Consider the following 19,058-nt stretch of genomic DNA (forward strand, 5'->3'; position numbering starts at 1 on the left):
TTGGATCCCAGTTTCATTGTCTCAGTCATTTGTTGGTTGGTTTCATTGCTATGGACCTGAGTACAGATGTGAACATGGTAACTGGGAACATGTGCAGTCAGGCCACTCACCTCCTGGTAGACAGGAAGCAGAGCGAGAACTGGGAGAAGGGATATTGTGCTGCAAGTGACCTACTTCCTGCAACTAGGCCCCTGGGGAGCTTCTAAAAATACCATACTATAGGGCTCCATCATGGGATTAACTCATTGATTAGGTCAGAAACCTCAATATCTAGTCACCTCTCAATAATGCCACTGGTTAGGGACCAAAACTTCAACACATGAGTCTTTGGGGCTGATATTTCCTGTCCATAACACAAATACCCCAGGATATTTTTTGTTTTTAAATGTAGATTGTATGATGCCTGTGTTAGAAATGAGGACATTTTAAAATTGCAATTTGTTTAAAAATAGCCAATGTTCATTCTTTGTAAGTAAAAGAAGAAATCTTTATGAAAAATGTTTTCTAAAGCAAAAAGAAATGTGACATTTTTTGTCACTTTCATGATTGTTTTGGTAGAAAGCAGTGGGATTCTTTGTTTCTTTATTCAGCTGCTGTTGTATGTTACTTTGATTGTTGTATTATTTTGATCTAGCCATACACAGTTATGTAGTTAGAAAAGAGGAATACTATTGTAATAATTTATTTAGATGTTTTTGTATTTTTCTTTGATATAATACCACAATTCAAGAGGTAGTCTCTTATTTTGGTGATCTGTCTCACTCTGAATGGGTTTTTACATGAGTGCTTTTGTAACATCACATTAATTCTTTTAGAAATTGTTGATTCTCTGCATTATGTGGAACTTCTGGATGTTGACTCACTTCATTATTTAGAATTCAAAGGCCACATTTGTTAATATTACCACTGACCTCACTATGACATTGTTATCTGAATGCTAGTAGGTACAGGTCTTCCACAGTGCCTGTTTTTACCAACTGATTGTACCATTGGTTATGCATATTAATGTGAATTGCTTTACTTGAGTTAACAGACTCACTTTTGAGAGCATGTCTGCCAGATTCCAAAGTCTCCATGGCCCTGCTTTGTTTAGTCTGCAGAGTTGAGGGAACTACAGCTTCCCTCTACAGGAGAGTTATGTTTGCTTAGATTGTATTTTGTCACACAAAATATTAAAAAAGGGTCTGTTGGAAAGGTTGAAATTAATAAAATTAACAATTTTTGCTATTCTTTTTGTTCTTAAATGAAGCAGACATTGTCAAGAGAAATCTTGTGATATGTGTGGCTAATTCAGATTATTGTGGTTATTTTTATATTTAAAGTATAGCGATTAACCTAGCAACATAAATGCAAAGTTACAACACTGGGGGACAAGAAACTATTGACATTGCAGGAGTGCCTTAAGTGGCTGCCTTCTTCAGAGCATAGGTGTTAAGAGATGTCTGGTTACATTAAATTGTTCTCTTATTTTACAGGTGCTATACTTGGTAGATCAGAAACTCAGGAGTGTCTTTTCTTTAATGCTAATTGGGAAAGAGACAGAACCAATCAAACTGGTGTTGAGCCTTGTTATGGTGACAAAGATAAACGGCGACATTGTTTTGCTACCTGGAAGAATATCTCTGGTTCCATCGAAATAGTGAAACAAGGTTGTTGGCTGGATGACATCAACTGCTATGACAGGTAAGGATGTCCTTACATTTTATGATGGGGTTCAGTGACTTTCCTTCTGCCTGTTCTGCCTTGAAAACGTAAAGATCAGTGCGTGCATTTTCACTTAAGTGTTTCTTGCTGTTTTAAAGATGAAATTATGAAGACCACATGAACCAATGACAAGATCTTTCTTTCAAATTAATAAACATGCCTTGTTTATGTTTTATCCTTGATATATCTTGAATAATCTACAGGTAGTGAGAACCCTTATATGAATAATTTTTCACCCTCATATTAGCATTATAAGCTTAAAGCCAAATTTAAAAATTACTTTAAAATAAGTATATGTGTTGAAAAGTCTATCCTCAAAGAGAAATAATGCTTGATTGCAGTATTTAGTTCCCATTCTATTTCCTTCTTTATATCTCTGGAAGAAATTGATCTTCTCTCCCTCACCCCTTTTTGTCTTGCAAAGTAGGTAGACCTTTGTTTTTTTAACCCAGGAGGCATTTAACTTAATATTCAGAACTGTATCAGAACTAAAAACTCATCCAAAGCTATATTGTCTTTAATAGATCTTGTTTAAATTGTTTATACTGGAAATAAAATAAATGGTCATGTAATTGAGTACTTCTGATCTTTCTGTAAGAAGGGACATTGATATTGGACTGATGACCATTTTTGTGCCTGAGCCACAGCTTTTCCACTAGGGTGGGCAGTGTCGAGTGGTAGAGGCCTGCAGAGCCCTAGGGAACTAGCTATCTTGGACCCACAAAGTTGTGCTGTATCTGCTGACCACTATATCTGTTCCCAAGAACCTCAATTACCTGGAATTGATGATTGCTTAGCCATATGTGACCCTAGGCATTCATTGAGTAAATTATGAAAATTAAATTAGCTCCACTTAATGAGATATCGAAGTATAATCATTTAGATATATATTTGATATTTGGGCTATGCTTCTAAGTCTTAAGTTTTCCAAGAATTAGTTATATATACTTTCATTCTTTACCTGCATTTTGCTATTATTGTCTCTATTAATAGAAGTGCAAAACGAAGTGATAATTTGCTATTATAAAAGGGGATGGGGAGACACTAGAAAAAAATGTAGGGTTTTCTTTAACTGATCTTTTATTATTTCATATCAGGAAGCTGTGTATTTGTGTGTACATGGGTACATATGCATATACACATGTGTGTGTAGTGAAAACTATTGTACTTCTAACCTGTAAACCTAGCATTTTACTTACGTGAGAACCAGGCAGTGCTGAAATGCTTAGTGAACCATTTATTGGAGCCTCACAGAGTGCATTACCCAGTGTGAAGTGCTTGTTATGAATGATAAGTCCACCAGTTTTGATTCTGAAGATCAAATGATAATACAGAAACTTATGAATACTATTTTTATGCTCTGAAGTTGATTGAAAAAACAAAAAGGACAGTAAGAACAGAGAAAGGAAATTTTCTTGAATTAGGCTAAGTGTATTTCTTTTCAGTTTTTAGAGGCATGACTAAATATTAATTTTTAAATTACACATTACTTATAAATTATGAAAACAGCTTTTACTTACCTTTTAATTTCTTCTAAGTAGACGTTAATAGATTCTATTTAGTTTGATGCTGGTAAAACCACCAGCTCTTTAACTTTTATCTAGAGTTGTCTCAGCCATATTGTTGGTGAATGCTGCCCAAAGCTTCAGTGCAGTTGTGTGCTGCATCTTTAGGTTTAGTGATGTTTAGCAGCAATATTTAAAGTTGAATTTCAAAGGACAAATGGCTATAGCTGTTTCTCAGTAGTTGAATGGAGCTTGTTTCTCGAGGCTAACTCCATGTCTTTCCAGTGACTTAGTTCCTGTGTGGAAGGCTGCTGCTTTGTATTTTAATTTAGTCAGCCTGAGTCTGATCAGTCTGAGTTATGAAGTCCTACAGTGTTTGTTGTTCATATTCTCTCCATTTTTGTTTTTAAAATCACAACCTTGATATCTGTTCAGGAATTGTAAATCTACTACTATGAGAAAAATGACACTTCCAAAGCTAGTTTGGGTCTCTGATGCTGAAATATGTTCCATTCATGAGCTACAAGCTCACATCACTTAGTGTATGTGTGTATTTATTTAGCTTTATATCTAGTTTTTAGTTTTTAATATTCACAAAATGGGGAAGTTACATTTCCCATGAGCAAATGCAACTCCTAGACTAAATTGCCTCACTGGCTTTATGTTCTTCTTCAAGCTTCTCTAATAATTAAAAAAACAAAGGACATAGTTACCTTAGATTGCTCATTACAAACCACATTAAAGCAGTAGTCTCAGGAAGTCAGTGTGATCATAATATACTCAGATGTTTGTTTACTTTTTTTTTCTGCTGAGGTCTAGAACAGTTTTACTTTTAAGAATCGATCATTGAATACTCATAAACACCTCCAATTTGTATGTAATGACTCCTGTCTCTGAAGAAACACATCTGTGGTAGGGTCAATATAATGATATTGGTGTTAATTATTATTGTTTTTTTTTTTTAATAGGACTGATTGTATAGAAAAAAAAGACAGCCCTGAAGTGTACTTTTGTTGCTGTGAGGGCAATATGTGTAATGAAAAGTTCTCTTATTTTCCGGAGATGGAAGTCACACAGCGTAAGTGTATAGTGAAAAATACATGCTTGTTCTGCTGGTTCATTGAAAAGAAAATATATTTGTGTTGCTGGAGTAATTTACTACTACTTTCTTCTATTTTATCCCCCACCCCCAAATCTGGCTCTATGCTAACTACTTATGATAGGATTGTAGACCGAATCTGAACCATTTCCTCTTCCCTTTTCCACAGCCACTTCAAATCCTGTTACACCGAAGCCACCCTATTACAACATCTTGCTGTACTCCTTGGTACCACTTATGTTAATTGCAGGGATTGTCATTTGTGCATTTTGGGTGTATAGACATCACAAGATGGCCTACCCTCCAGTACTTGTTCCTACTCAAGTAAGTTATTGTCCTGTATTTTCCGTTGTACATTTTATATTTTAAAGAAGTATTAACTGAGGTATAACTTAGTAACAGGTTAGCCAGTTATTTCCTTCGGAGTTCATTTTGCAGTGTTTATTGTCATGGGAACTATAATAATTTTGTATGTCATAAACTTGTCAAAGGTTGAGGTAGAGGAGGGTCTTGAAATCCCTAGTCTCCTCTGCAGAGTCTACTGTTCTTCCAGTGCTTTAAGGATGATGTCCTCTGCTTGCATCTTGCCGTAATTAATGATGAGGAAGTGGTCTCAGAACCTCCTTGGTCTTTTCCGTCCTAGTCTCTATTCATAGGTGATGTCTTTTTAAAGACCCTTTGCTCAAACCCCCTCTGACTGTTAGAATTGATCCAGAAGGTTAGCCAAGAACGTATGGGAAAGGGAGGTTTTGTAAAGGCTTAGGGATATAAAGGTGGAAAGATGGTTTAGGTAGAAGCTGCAGAGAAACATTGTTTACCATGTATCACTGATAATTTAAGTGTATTGATTGTTTCCAGCATGGCAAATGTGTATTGAACACTAAAAACTTTAAAAATGTCTTTGATTTTCACTCACTTCAGAAATATTTCTGAACACAGGTGCACTAGGTAATCAGATAAAACTCCCTGAATTTTTTTCTGTTGTCTCTTATGTACAGTGCTGTCACTGGTCTAATGTTAAATAGGACTTCTCATGGAAGTAGCTAATATTCTACATGCTCAGGAAAGCTGGTAACTCTTGCTTATACATCCTTGAGCCATCTCTAAATTCTAATTTTTACTGTATTTCTTTTAACTCTTTAGAATACTTTGGGCCTTTTGGGTCTCTTGGTTTAACTCTGTTTTTTTGATGTTAGTATACTAAATGGTAAAACTTGATTAAAGAAAATAGTAAAATCTGGTATTTTAATGATAAGAACAATTCCTCTGTCAAAGCATTATTTAGATAACACACCCAACATCTGTTGAATCAGCTCATTGATTTTTATAATTAAAGATGTATGTGGAAAAATAAACACAGTGATAAATAACTTTTCAATACTTCTGTCAGTGTGACTTTAAAATTTAAAAAACTTTTAATTTACATTTTAAAATTTAATTAAAAATTTTTTAGTATCTAAATTTAGAAGAGAAAGTACTCAGTGCTCTAATAATTCTCTGAAATTACCTTAGATTCATAAATGTGATAGAAACAGCCTAAAAACCACATTTAAGGGAAAATTATATATAATTTATGGAATTTTTGTTAAAGGAAGTTTTGAACAGTATTATAATGCTATAGATAGAACATTGAAGTATATCCAATGCTGGTATGAGAGTGTGGTTAAGATGTTTTTAAGTGTGCTTGTGTGCTTGTGTACGTGTGTGTGTGTGTGCATGTGTATTATATTAGCCTATACATTAGATGACTTTCATAGGAAGTACAAATTAATTGAAGGGTTTAACATTTTTTTTTTTTTTAAAGAAGAAAGATACTCTTACTATTCATTAATAATAACCCAAGATCTGGTAATAAGTATTCCCCTCTGGGTTTTAGATGTTTGTTGCTGTTGATACTCTTGTACATGTTTAGGAAGACTGAAAAATAAGGAATCAGTTTTGTGGTTGAGTAACTTGGCATAGACAAGTTTTTACAAAAAAATACAACACAGAACTAACTTTAAACTTTCCTTGGATTTTAAATTGTGTGCAAAATGGCATTGTCTTATGTGGAGTCTTACTCTGGTCATCTCAGACTTTCGCTGAAAAGGTGTAGCTGTATGCTTCAAGTCTCCTTTTGGTGAGAGGATTATGCAAATTTTGTAATCCAATTTCAAAAGGCTCTTTTTAAATTTAAAAATAATTGGAGGTAATTACATCAAGTATTTGGTGAACATTTAAATGCTTGTTCTAGGGTACTGTTATGAATAATTACACACACTTATGTGTATGTTTGTGTGTGTGTGTGTGTGTGTGTTTGTGTGTGTGTGTGTGTATACACACATATATATGGCTTTTTTTCAATGACTCCTAAATTGTGATACTGGTATGTAAGGATAATCTTTGGGATTTGTTAAAACATTTACATTCCTGGACCATACTCCTGAACGTGTAGAATGGGGCTGTTGATAAAGTGTATTTAATAAGCACTGACTTAATTAATTTATCTCACAGGACTTAGTATGTAGTATTAGATTATAGATAAACTGTGATGTATAAAAACTCACAAGTGTCAGAGCTGGAATTTAAACCAAGATGTTCTTCAAGCTTTGCTCCTTGTGCTTTTCTCTTTTACTCCTCTCTTCAGAAAGCAGCTACTTCTGAATACTATTTAGGCAACTCAGAAATATCTGTGGCATCTCTTTATTGTATCATTGTCTGATTTCCCTTTCTGCTTTAGATGTTTAGTAGTTTGTGTACCTACTCAGGTGAGCACTACCCTCATCTCTTATTAGTCTCTTAAGAAGATGAAAGGACATACACCACAGCTGGACAGAAAACACATACTCAATGTGCTTTCCTTTGAAAGTTGAAAATGTAGAATACATTTTTGAACATGTGATTGGATCCTAGACAGAAACTCCTGCCGCCAGTGTGCACTCATTGTTGAAGATGTTTTGAAGTAGGAATGAGTGGGTAGATGAGATACACTGCACATATAAAGTCTTAAGGACATGCCTGCATTTTACCATCTAGATGCCCACCTTCCCAGCTAAAAGACCTGTTAGGAAAAGATCTTACAATGTTGCTAAGGGTATTTGGAACAATTTCTTTGCACCTTGTTTAAGTGCTTTGGGGAAATGACATAGTATGTTTTACTACTTAGAGAAACTTTCATATCTTTAGCTAATGGCTGGTTTATGAATAAACTGGTATCTTGTAAGGAATTGGCCTTGTCAAGATCAATAAGCTGGTTCTGTCAGTTAAGTAATGGGAGTCATCATGGTAAAGAAACCATTTATTTAGAGTATTTTTCATCTTTATTAGTATTACTTTAAATGATATTAGGACATACTTTAAAATCTGGTTCTTAATTATGGTTCTCTATAATAAACAAAAACATTTGCTCTAAATAATGTAGCATGATTAAGGATACAAAAAGGGCAGATGTCTGTTTGCCTAAGAATTGAAGCTGCTGATGTTTCTTTATAACTCATAGCTGCAGTGTTTCTCCTGTTGTTTCGTGGTATCACTGCTATCACAGTCATATGGGATGAACATATTGGAAAAACTACTGTTTTTAGCCCTGCCATTTCCCAGGCCCATTCACCACCTTTTTATCCTGATGGGATTGTATTCAGAATGTTACTGACCTGAGGCTGCTGTCTCTATAATCTTACAGCTGTTCTTGCTTTCATGTTCTCCTTTTGCCTCTGCTATTGCTAGAACAATATTTTACATGTTGGATTCTGTTGCTTCAGCGATTAGAAGAACTCAAGGGCTCTTATTGCTTTGTACTCCATGACGTGTCGTCCACTCTGTACCATCTCAGGAGTCTTTCTCCATAGTATAACCCAAACCATCCAGCATATGCATCTAGAGTTGTATTTATGTGCTACCTGAGATGACTGAGAAATGCCACTCAATTTACTTTCTCCCCTCTGTGATTCAATAGATAATCCCAGGAGAGAAAAGCTCATAGTATTCTGTATACATACTGTATCATAGTTCATTATTCCACTAGGTTGTAAGCCTCTTGAAGACAAAGTATATAACAACTGTGTTTCTAGTGTTTGTGAGGAATGATAGCTTATAAGCACTGAATACTAAGTTGAGTTTGTTTTGTGTAGAGTCACATTGAGATGATAACATTATTCCAGGGAATTCCTTTAATAAACAGATACTTTTAGGGCTTTGCCTTGAGAAAAATCTGGAGGCTGTATTTTTGGAGAATGTACAATAAGTTGAAGTATTCCTAGCTTTTATAAGACAGTGACATGATCAGACTCAAGAAGAGCCTCTCATTTTGTATTATGTAGGTCACGTTTCTATTGTTTATGCTAAATTCTTTCCACACATAGGAAGCTCACACACTGAGTAAATTGAATGCAAACTGGTTTTTCTGGTGATAGTGAGTCATGAATATGAGAGACTTGATGTACTCTTATTAAGCCTTATTGTGGTAAAGAGTTAGTGTGGTTTCAGTAAAACTGTATGTGAGCTTAGGTTTCCTATTTAAGATCTATGTTCATGCTGATAAAACCCACCACTTGATCAAATGAATATTAGAGCCCAGAAATGACTTACCTTAAATGAGGTATGAAGTTAACTTTTTGCTCATGTTAAAAGGCTATATAAATAGCACTTTAGTATTGTACCATTATTCTTTTTAAGGGGACATTAGCTTCTTTAGTCCACATGTCATGACATTTTGTCTGGTTGTTGGTTTGAGGTGGAGTAAGGGCTTTCACATGTTGGGGATCTCCAAGTTGAGCATGCAAAGTAATCCCATTGACCTTAATATTAAAGTAATAATAGGTTGTCATTTCATGCTGTGCCAAATTATTACCCACTGAGAAACCAAGTCATCTGTGAAGATGCTTTGCAGGGTTTTCCTCTTGATCCTGAGCCTATATATACATCCATTGAAATGTAGTGAGAAACCAAATTATGGGGTACCATATTCCAGTCAGTTTAGGAAAGTGTGCTCCTTTCTTTCTCAGGTGAAGATGTAGGGCAAACTTACTAAATTTTATTGATAATGTTTAGCATGCTAATATTAAATTATACTTACAAAATGAGTTTAATATTTATAGGAGCATACTTTTTAAAATACACTTTTAGTTAAAATATAATTACATCATTACTTTTCCCTTTCCCCTCCTTGCTGCAGTCTCCCACCAATTTCCCTTCCTCCAGCTCCTACCATATCTCCCCACCTCACTCTCACGTTAATAGCTTCCTTTAACCATTTTTGTTACATACCTGTATGCATAAATGTAAAGATACAATCTGCTAAGTCTAATTTTGTTGTTTGTGTTAGGTTTCAGGGCTTATCCCTTTGCATTAGATAACCAGGTAGGGGATTTATCCCTGGGAAAGGCGAATTTTTCTCTTTCTGCACCTATTCATTGCCTGTGGTTCTTTATCTAGGGGTGGAATCCTGTGAGATTTCCCTTTCTTGGTGATACTACTGTTGGTCCTGTTTATGCAGCCATTTCCTGGTTCTCTGGCTCTTACAATTTTTCCACCCCATCTTCTGTACTATTCCCTGAGCCATAGCTACAGGAGCTGTGATGTAGATGTATGTATTAGGGCTGGACTCGCACAGTCTGTTGATTCTGCGTTGTGTCCAGTTGTGGGTTTTGTGATGGTCTTCATTTGCTGTAAAGATGAGGCTTCTTTGATGACAGTTGGTAGCTATACCGATCTGTGTGTATAAGGGTACGATTTAGAATATAGAAAGGAATTATGCTGATCTAGCAAAATAGTGGTAGTAGTTTCTTTCCTAAGGCTCATGGCCTCATTAGCCTTGGGAATCTGGCTATATTTTCAAGCATTATTTCCCTCCTATGAGGGAGCCGTAAGTCCAATCAGACAGCTGTTGGTTACCACTGACATGTGAGTGCCACTTATCACATCTTTATGGATATTTCATTATGCTGGTCATTGTTGTAGTTTATAGGTACACAGCTGGGTGGATTATGAACTGCTTTCCTCCGTTGTTGACTTGCATAGAATTTTTATGGTACCATGGAAGCTGGACCACAGGAAGGAGGTTTTTAGGTCTGATCCAGTTTGAATTAGTGTTGTGTGACAAAACCTTTCCTGGGGTGATGCAACACACATGTCTACTCACCCCAAATAGGAATACCATAGCAGACCAAAGTACCAGATACCAGCTTGAACCCTGAGTTTTATTGGGGTTACTTACAATAATATGGTGAACCATGAATTTTATTGGGGTTGCTTACTGTATGGGTGATGTGTTACCTAACAGGAGCAGAAATGACTCAGCGACAGCTGCCCACCAAAGCCACCCCAGTATGGGTGACACCTCACGAAAGCTGGGAACCTGGAGTGAGTGCACTGCAGACTTGCAGGCAGTTGGAGGGTGTCCTTCCGAGAGGCTCATTTCTAACTCTCGTCCCGGCAGCTCCACTGATTCCTGCTTCCACTAGTCCGCTGGTGTGGTCTGTGCTTCCTCTAGTCCGCTGGTGTGGTCTGTGCTTCCTCGGCAGCCTTTGCGCTTCTGAGTCTTGGTTACAGCTTGGCTTGTTAGAGCTTTGAGGGATTCTCAGCTTTTATTGCTTACTCTGGCAGAGAGGGGCCTAGTGAATCCAGTCAGTTTTAGGAACTTCCTGAAACTGTTTCCAGTTGTTTACCTTCCTGTTTAAGGAGTTTCCCTTCAGTTTCAATCTCAGAGGAAGCTGTTATACAACAACTGGGTTGATTGATTAATTAGGTTTTTTTTTTTTCTCTTCTGCTTGAAATAAGACTATGTTTGCTGTATGGACACAATTTATTTAGAAAGAGTTCTATCAAAAAAGGAAATATCATTTGCATTTCTTTTATCACTTGCTGTAAATAATTTTTTTTTTTTTTTTTTTTTTTTTTTTTTTTTTTTTTTTTTTTTTTTTTTTTTGGTTTTTCGAGACAGGGTTTCTCTGTGTAGCTTTGCGCCTTTCCTGGAACTCACTTGGTAGTCCAGGCTGGCCTCGAACTCACAGAGATCCGCCTGGCTCTGCCTCCCGAGTGCTGGGATTAAAGGCGTGCGCCACCACCGCCCGGCTGCTGTAAATAATTTTAAGATTGGTATGCATCCTTGTATTCTTTCTTTAGCTTCATCTGTTTCGCTGTTGCATTTTCTCTCTATTAAACTATCAAATACTATTTTTCTTTTATAGACTATAAAGTATTCTTCTACAAGTAGCTTCTTTCAGGTCAGCAGTATAGAAAAATAGCTCTTCAGCTTGATTGCCATTTATCTCAATCCATTAAGTGATGTATTTTTAAGTGTAACTTAGTAGAGTATTATTGTATGCTCAGGAAATACTACAATTTAGTATATGGTGTGATAGTTTATCAGTTTAGTAAAGTTTGTATGAGATTTCTGATAGGAGAATCTACATTTCATAAGTATTTCAACCATATTATTTTAACATGCTTAAAATATGATATAATGCCATTTTATACTTGTACATCTTTGTATATATACTCTTAAGAATGGTTCAGGGCTGTTATAGATGCTTTTCCTTTTGTGTCCCACTGGGTTATATAATTGTTTTTGTACAGCAACTAAAATTGTAACTTCATTTAAAATATACTTCTAAGCAAATTTTTAGAAATTACTGATAGGTATACAGCTTGAAAAATTACTCTAACCAAGCACACAAAATTTTTTCTATTTACAATGCTTACTATTTACAATTTTATATACAATGCCTAAATATAGTCAGTTGGAGATTGCCTAAAAATTCTATATCTAAAAGCAAAGAGGTGAGAGGAAGACAAAAACCATGGAACTTAACCTCCTTAGAGTAGAACTGCACACTGCACTTACTTGTGAAAGCCAGTTCTTTGAATGCTTTGGCAACACACACACACACACACACACACACACACACACGCACTACTGCAGGTGATCATCATTACATTCTTAGCACCTGGGGTGCAGTTTCCTTTGACCAACCTGGAGGTGGACTCCTGAGTATAGATCAGAGTACATGCTTACCCTTTCTCTGGAGAGCAGGTAGTAGCCAGGAGGAGGCAAACTTTTTCTGCATCGTCCTCATTTCCCAGACTTTATCCTAGATGTCTTCCTTTATTCCTAGCTACATCATTGCTCTAAAACCCTTTTCCATTAATTCAAAATAGTAGAAGTAGAAAAGTTCATTTGTTAATAAAATAAATACTGTGGGCTGCCTTTCTGTTTTTGGTGAACCTCTCTCTTGGTGCTTACATAACTGCTGTGAGCCCTGAGTGGTGCATGCTACCTAGTACAGGTGCAGGATGGTCCCTGCTTGCCCTCTTGGGGCTCACAGTTACATGAAGGTAAGATGAAAACAGGCTGTTTATTTAACTTTGCTTTATTTAACTCCACTTGGAAATGGAGGTGAAGAAATTATGAAAGGAGTGGCCAGTGGAAGAAAGATGATTGACATTCTCTAGTGCTGAGAGAACTGTATTTGCGGTGTTGGCCAGTGTTAAAATGCTCAGTAACTGTCTGCTGTCATTATCCTCTCTGTCGCAGCTTTGACTCAAAAGGAATAATTTTCATTGAAACTATTACTGATCCAATACTCTGAAATATATGCTACAGCAAGTTCATTTTACTGATGAAAAAATCGGGGCACTCAGGTGAAATGACCTGACTTACAATCTTGTCCTGATTGGCAATGCCTGGGCTTTTATTCAGGGATTATTGTCCATTGATTGAATGGCTTATTTCAATAATTAGATGGAGTCCATAGAAAGCTAAATTAGGGTAAATAATTAGACTTCACTACTTCATATGAATATAGTTTTATTTGTGTCTAGGCAGCCTGGTAGTTAAATATTTTCTCACATCCATTTTCCTTCTTTCATCTTCACTTAAAGGTTATAAATGTTAAATAAAAGTAAGTTTTCTTATAGCTAGTCATAACCTTTATGCTTTTGAACAGCAGCTAAGAGGGGAACGGGCTTTGCCTACATCTCTTAGGAAACTGTCTACCCCAGCGCTGGCTGCCCTGTGCTGCTAATGGCTTGGGGCGTCTGTTCAGAGTCTTTAGTATCTCCTTTGCTCTCTGTTTGCTTTCAGGAAAAGTACGATGAGAGAAACTATAAGGAATCTTGGGATCTAATTAATAGAGCCATGGCTGAGCATGTGAAAGTATCTGATTTATTCATCTGTTACTATATGCCTGCCCTTTTCTAGCTTGTTGATAGTCTAAAAAATGAAGAATTGTGGCATTTCTAAGAATATATGATAATTAGATGACTAAGAGGAGACACATTCAGAATTTGTCAGTTTTCACACAATATAGACACTTGATGGTTGTAAGAAAAGGTTGTTGTGTGGTGTGCAAAAATATATATGGAAACTACTTATCTGCCTAAGTAGATACACTTAAGATTGTCTGTGTGTGTGTGTGTGTGTGTGTGTGTGTGTGTGTGTATTAAACAGTAAAGAAAGTTATAGTACATGTTGTATGTGTATTTATGTATAGTATATAAAAGTTTTTATTTCTAGAATGATTTCTTTGAATTTTAGATTTACATAGGTAATTGCTTATCAAATAGCTCCACTTGGATGTCTCTTAGCACTTCCCATTCAGGGATCATTATTGTCTTTTCCAAACCTAGTTTTCAATAAATGCAGCACTTGTCCATGTGGCTGTATAACCTAAAATCTAGGGTGTGTCCTAATAATGCTTTTCACTCCCATCAGTCCCCTCTACTGCGACATTTTTTTTTCAGGGTGCTCTCCTCAGGGAAAAACTGGGTAGTGTAAGTCAGCTATCTTACAGATGCTCAAGCTAGTGACTTCCTTTCTACTGATTTTAGTTTTTAATTATGCCTTTGTTAGTGCAAATCATCAATTAGTCCATCTGCTGTAAAGTTCATGAGAGCCTGAGTAGATAGTACTTGACACAAACAGTACGGTCAGTAAACCTTTTTGAGTGAATAAATGAATGAGTGAGTAAAGTCCTGTGTTCTTTTCTGATGTTTGGCAGTAAGTTCATTCCTTCTTGATAAGCAGTAGGTCTCTTTCTAACCTGGAACTCTGCTTACTTGGCATTAAGGAGTTGATTTGATTTTTAGTTACAGTTACAGTGCAGAGTACTCAAAGCCACCTTTCCATTTTGTGAATGCAGCCCGTTTTGTTTGGTGAGTTTTTTCTGTTTGTATGTTCAGTGATCTCTTTTGCTTGTTTGACTGCATATACTGCAACAGTTTTTTCTTTGAAGAAGCTTGTTGTTGGTGCCTCTTGTTTACCTTATATCTTTTGTCCATTCTAATGTTCATTTATGGAGAAGTATATCCAAAAAGATATACTTAAAGTCTGTTTATGTATTTTAGTTAATTAATTAACTTATTTATTTTTTGGTTTTTGTCTTTCCCATTCTTATTACATTAAAACTTGTTTTTAACCTTCATTTTTGATTTGTGTATTTTATAGCTTATTCTAATGTTCATTAGAAAGTTTACTGAGTAGGCCTAATACTTTCTAAGATTAAAAGTAACATTTACTTGTGCTGACGTCTTTATCTCTGCAAGTTCTTGAGTTTAAACAAGATCTCAGTGATTCTTGTTTCTTTGCGTTCCCTGGAAGAGAGGTATTGTATTCTGGAATGCTGAGGTTCTCTAATGGTATGGTAGGATTAAGCTAGCTTTTTGATGACTCGTGAATAGTCCTGGATGATTATCACAGGATGAAAATCCAGCAAACAACTGGTATAGCTAAGTGGATTGTCATTTCTTTTTGCCAGTGGCACTGTTCTCTGTAGAAATAGTGGCATCTGGGGAATGTGGTCATCTGTTGGGAGTTTTCAAGCTCCCTAGCAGTGGCTAACGTGTATTGTACTTAATTTAACATTGAAGCAGCTATCTTTTTAGGGTTGACTTGTTCTCTACTACTATCTGACTGTCCTCAGGTTGTAAGAACTGTGTCTGGGTACTCATTTCCAGGGTGCTACTGCTTACTCAGTTGTTACATACTTCCTAAGTTTAAAGTTACTATAATACTGAAATTGTATTTTGAACTGCTAACAAATGCTTAATTCGAAGTATGAACTAAGTCATCTAAATCCCATTCTGGTAGGATCTGTTTTGATTTATTCTTGTTGCTACAGCTGGGCAGGGAGTTTTATAACAGGCCTAGTTTGTCACCAGGTTTTGTTTAATTCTGGCCATCTTTCTTCCTTATGTGTTTTCTTCCCAGTTTGTCTTTCCTGAGCACACACATAGCCACCAAAAGCATTATTTTGTGTTTTACTATAAGGTCCTACTGCCTTCCAGAAAGGTGAGTTCACTCACTGGAAGGAAATTTCACAGTTTCTTATAAAAACTGTAAAAAAAACTAGAGCTGAGAGACATTACCACTCACAAAGGGCTTTACAAGCATGAGCACATAAGTTTGATCCTTAGAACCCACATGAAAGGAAGAAAGAAAGAAAGAAAGAAAGAAAGAAAGAAAGAAAGAAAGAAAGAAAGAAAGAAAGAAAGAAAGAGAGAGTAAAAGGAAAAGGGGAGCAGGGAAGGCAGGCAGGGTGGGTGTGATGGTATATGCTTGTAATCCCAGCACTGGAGAAATTGAGGCAGGTGGGTTCCTAGGGCTTGCTGGCCAGCCTAGGAGTTCTAGGACAGTGGGAAATGGCACTTTTGGAATGACTCCTGAGGTTGTCCCCTAACCTCCATGCACATGTCCCTATACGTGTATGCACACACCCATGAAAACTATTAGAAAGCCTGGTCTGAGAGAATTGGGGTTCTTCAGGCTGCTTTGTGGTTTTTGTTAAAGGCAATACTGCCCTCTGCTGGTCAGAACCAATTCCAGCTCCCGTCTTCCCCAGTTCAATTGCCTACTCTTGCATTTAGACTTTAAAACCTTTTCAAGTACTAAGTAGTGTCTAAAATTTATTTTACTTGCTGGCTTGAAGCCCATTGGATCAGGTAATTTGGAGTTATTTTACATCAAAATTTATTTATTACCACCCTGATAGGTGACATCCAAGGCTTTTTCCTTTACGTTTTTTATACTACTTTCCTCTGGCTATAAGGAAAGTGTTCTTAATCTTTGTCTTAAAAATATAGTCCATTGAATCACTGTCTACTTTAAAAAAGCTAATTCATTCCTTCTTTCACCTTTGTAACTGATGTGTCATTTTTCATTTCATTCTGAATATGAATCGTAATTTCTTTTGCCTGTGTTTTTTCTTCACAAGCACGCCTTTCATATAATGATAGAGGTAAGATGCATTGATGTTTGCTTATGGTTGTGAAAGCTTTTGTGGATGCACACAAAACATTTGTCCTTAGAGTTTTGTTGTTATTGTTGCTTTACTTTGTATCCTTTATAGTTTATCTACATTTTTGTTATGAAAGTCCCCCCTTTCGTATCCAAATGTGATTCATTTGACATAGTAAAAGCATTTGATTTTGAAGGATCATTAACAGTATTTATATTTGTCTAAGATAGAATGTAGAAAGAACTATTTCAGCTGAACAGAAGATAAAACCTAATGAGGCCATTAGCCCTAGAAACCCAGTATTTATAATTTTTTATAGTAGTTCATATATTTAAATGTCAGCCTTCACCCATTTAAATAAGAGATGTCTTTCTGGTCTAGCTCATTATCTCTTAGCTTAAAATCTGCATTTTGCAATGGTATCTCTAGCAAATGAATTAGCCGCAGAAATAGCACCTTTGATAAATCTGTTGCTGCCTGGAAGGTTGAGGCTGTTTGGATTACAATGTATACTTAATTGAGAAATAAGCAAACTTGATCACTGATGGCTTTGCTGCTCCTCTTGAACAGTGTCCCAGCATTGGGTATAGTTAGTCACTGGGGAGGATCTCTGGGCAGTGGGGCTTTCCCAGTAACTGCAGTTTCCACTTACTTTTTGATGTCTTAAGAAGGAATGCATAATCAGAGCCACTTCTGCTGTGCCTCATCTTAGTTGTATACATTAAATGGTTGTTGAAAGAGCACTGAGAACTTGAGGGGAAGGTCTCAGAAATTCTGTAGTCCTGAGAGTTGCTGCCTCCCCAAGGCTTTCTGTACAGCAAGGCAAAGCCATTTTTCCGGATGCCATCATTTGTGATGTGTTAAGTTCCCATTTGTCCCCTCAGGGGTTCATATGTTTAATGATATTCCTAGAAACAAATAGTCCTTATTCCTAGAAACAAATACTGAGTTTTTCTGAATAAATTGCTATAATGATGCTAATAAACAAAATCATTTCTAATATTTTATACAATAAGTAAAACTTAGATTTTAGAGGTGCATTTAAAACTTCATCCTAGTAACTTCTTAAGAAAGGAAAAAGGTGTATCGATGATATTATGTATTGTGTAGTTATTTTATTATGAAGTTGCTTTTTAGCCCAAACTTTAAATATTTGTGAATCTTAAAATATACTTAAGACTACATCTCAAAAGGTTTTGATGTTGATGAGAATGAACCTTTAGAGATCATTTTCTTCCCTTTTGAAAATTGGCCAGTGCTTGTTTTTTTAATTTAATTTTTTATACTGTTAGGAAATTTTGACAGTTGTATGTTTTGTAGCAATTAATGGTAAAATTGTAATATTAAATGTTGATTCAAGATTTCTCTATGAAATAAAAGTACATTAATATATTTACTAAGGAAAGCCTTGTAAGCCTATAGGAACTTTGAAGTTTATCTTTGCATCTAGAAATCATTTAACATACTTTGAGCCACTGTTATATTATTAATTTGAGATGTTGAAGAAATCATCTCAGTTCTGTGCCATTGACTGGACTCATGTCTATGGTTGGTGCCCCTTTGAACACAGAACAGCTCTGTCAAGTTGTCTCTAGAGACAGACACTGTTGGTCAGTGTGTAGAAGGGTGTCAGATCAGAATGTTAGAATTGTTGAGTTGCCCTCTTCTTTTCTCTTTTCAGTGATTACCTAAAGATTGTAGTATTGCTGCTTTGAAAAACTCACCCTTGTCTTTTCTATTTAGTTATTTTCTCTATAAACTTGTACACGTATTCTTGGTTCTTCCTTGCAGACTGGATAGTTTTCTTTGCCTCTGGAAGAGGAGTAGTATTCACCTTTTCCTTCTCTAGTTGCTTCAGTCAGCCTGTTCCTGTTAGTAGACTCTTATTACAGGCAGAAGACAGTCAGTTCAAGAATAGGAAGGGAGGATATGATTCTCACAGCAGCGTTCCAGAAAAGACAAAGGTGCCCCTCCCTGCGAATCACTATGAGCCTGGCCTTCCTGTAGGATTTGTTGACAGCCTTTTTGGTCCATCACTCTGCTAAACAAAAGCACTTTGGTTTTATTAATTTTTCATATTTTTAAATGGGACAGCAATGTTTGTAGTCATTTGAAAACAGACATGACTTCAGAATCAGTCACAGGAAGTCTTCTGACTTATTTTTTAAAATAGGAGTTTTCAAGCCTTTAAATAAGGATTGCCTAGAGGTTGTGTTCTTTTTCCACATAATACTTTGCACTGTTTCTTTGCTGGGTCATTCTAATGCTTGCTAGAAAATTTTGAGACTCACAAACAGATTAGTGGATGAAGGATGCTTACAGGGAGCATTAACAGTCTTGAACATTATGAAGATGTAAAAGGGAGAAGAAAGTTAGGGTGAGATGCAGTGATCTAGGATAAAATGCCATTTTCAAGTATCTGAAGTACCAACAGGAGGTTGTTCTTGCCACAAACATTTTAATACCTTTTCACAGAACTTTTGGCCCTTGAAACATTTCTCTTGCTTTGTCTGTTGGCTTCCAGAGTCTTCTTACATC

At 36.1% G+C, this 19,058-nt stretch overlaps 1 protein-coding gene across 2 annotated transcripts in view; it reads left to right on the top strand.

Moving 5' to 3' along the window:
- Acvr2a (activin A receptor type 2A) overlaps positions 1-19,058 on the top strand; it is a 78,995-nt gene that overhangs the window by 44,175 nt on the left and 15,762 nt on the right. Inside the window, exons 2-5 of one of the 2 annotated variants that reach the window (XM_052725941.1) lie at positions 1,476-1,683; positions 4,178-4,287; positions 4,478-4,632; positions 16,497-16,520. In XM_052725941.1, the coding sequence (XP_052581901.1) occupies positions 1,476-1,683; positions 4,178-4,287; positions 4,478-4,632; positions 16,497-16,520 (497 nt within the window). The remainder of the gene's footprint in view (positions 1-1,475; positions 1,684-4,177; positions 4,288-4,477; positions 4,633-16,496; positions 16,521-19,058) is intronic. The other variant, XM_052725942.1, reaches the window with a different exon arrangement.

This window comes from Peromyscus californicus, unplaced genomic scaffold (assembly GCF_007827085.1).
Source record: "Peromyscus californicus insignis strain IS unplaced genomic scaffold, ASM782708v3 Scaffold_7__1_contigs__length_154581171, whole genome shotgun sequence".
Taxonomy (NCBI): domain Eukaryota; kingdom Metazoa; phylum Chordata; class Mammalia; order Rodentia; family Cricetidae; genus Peromyscus; species Peromyscus californicus.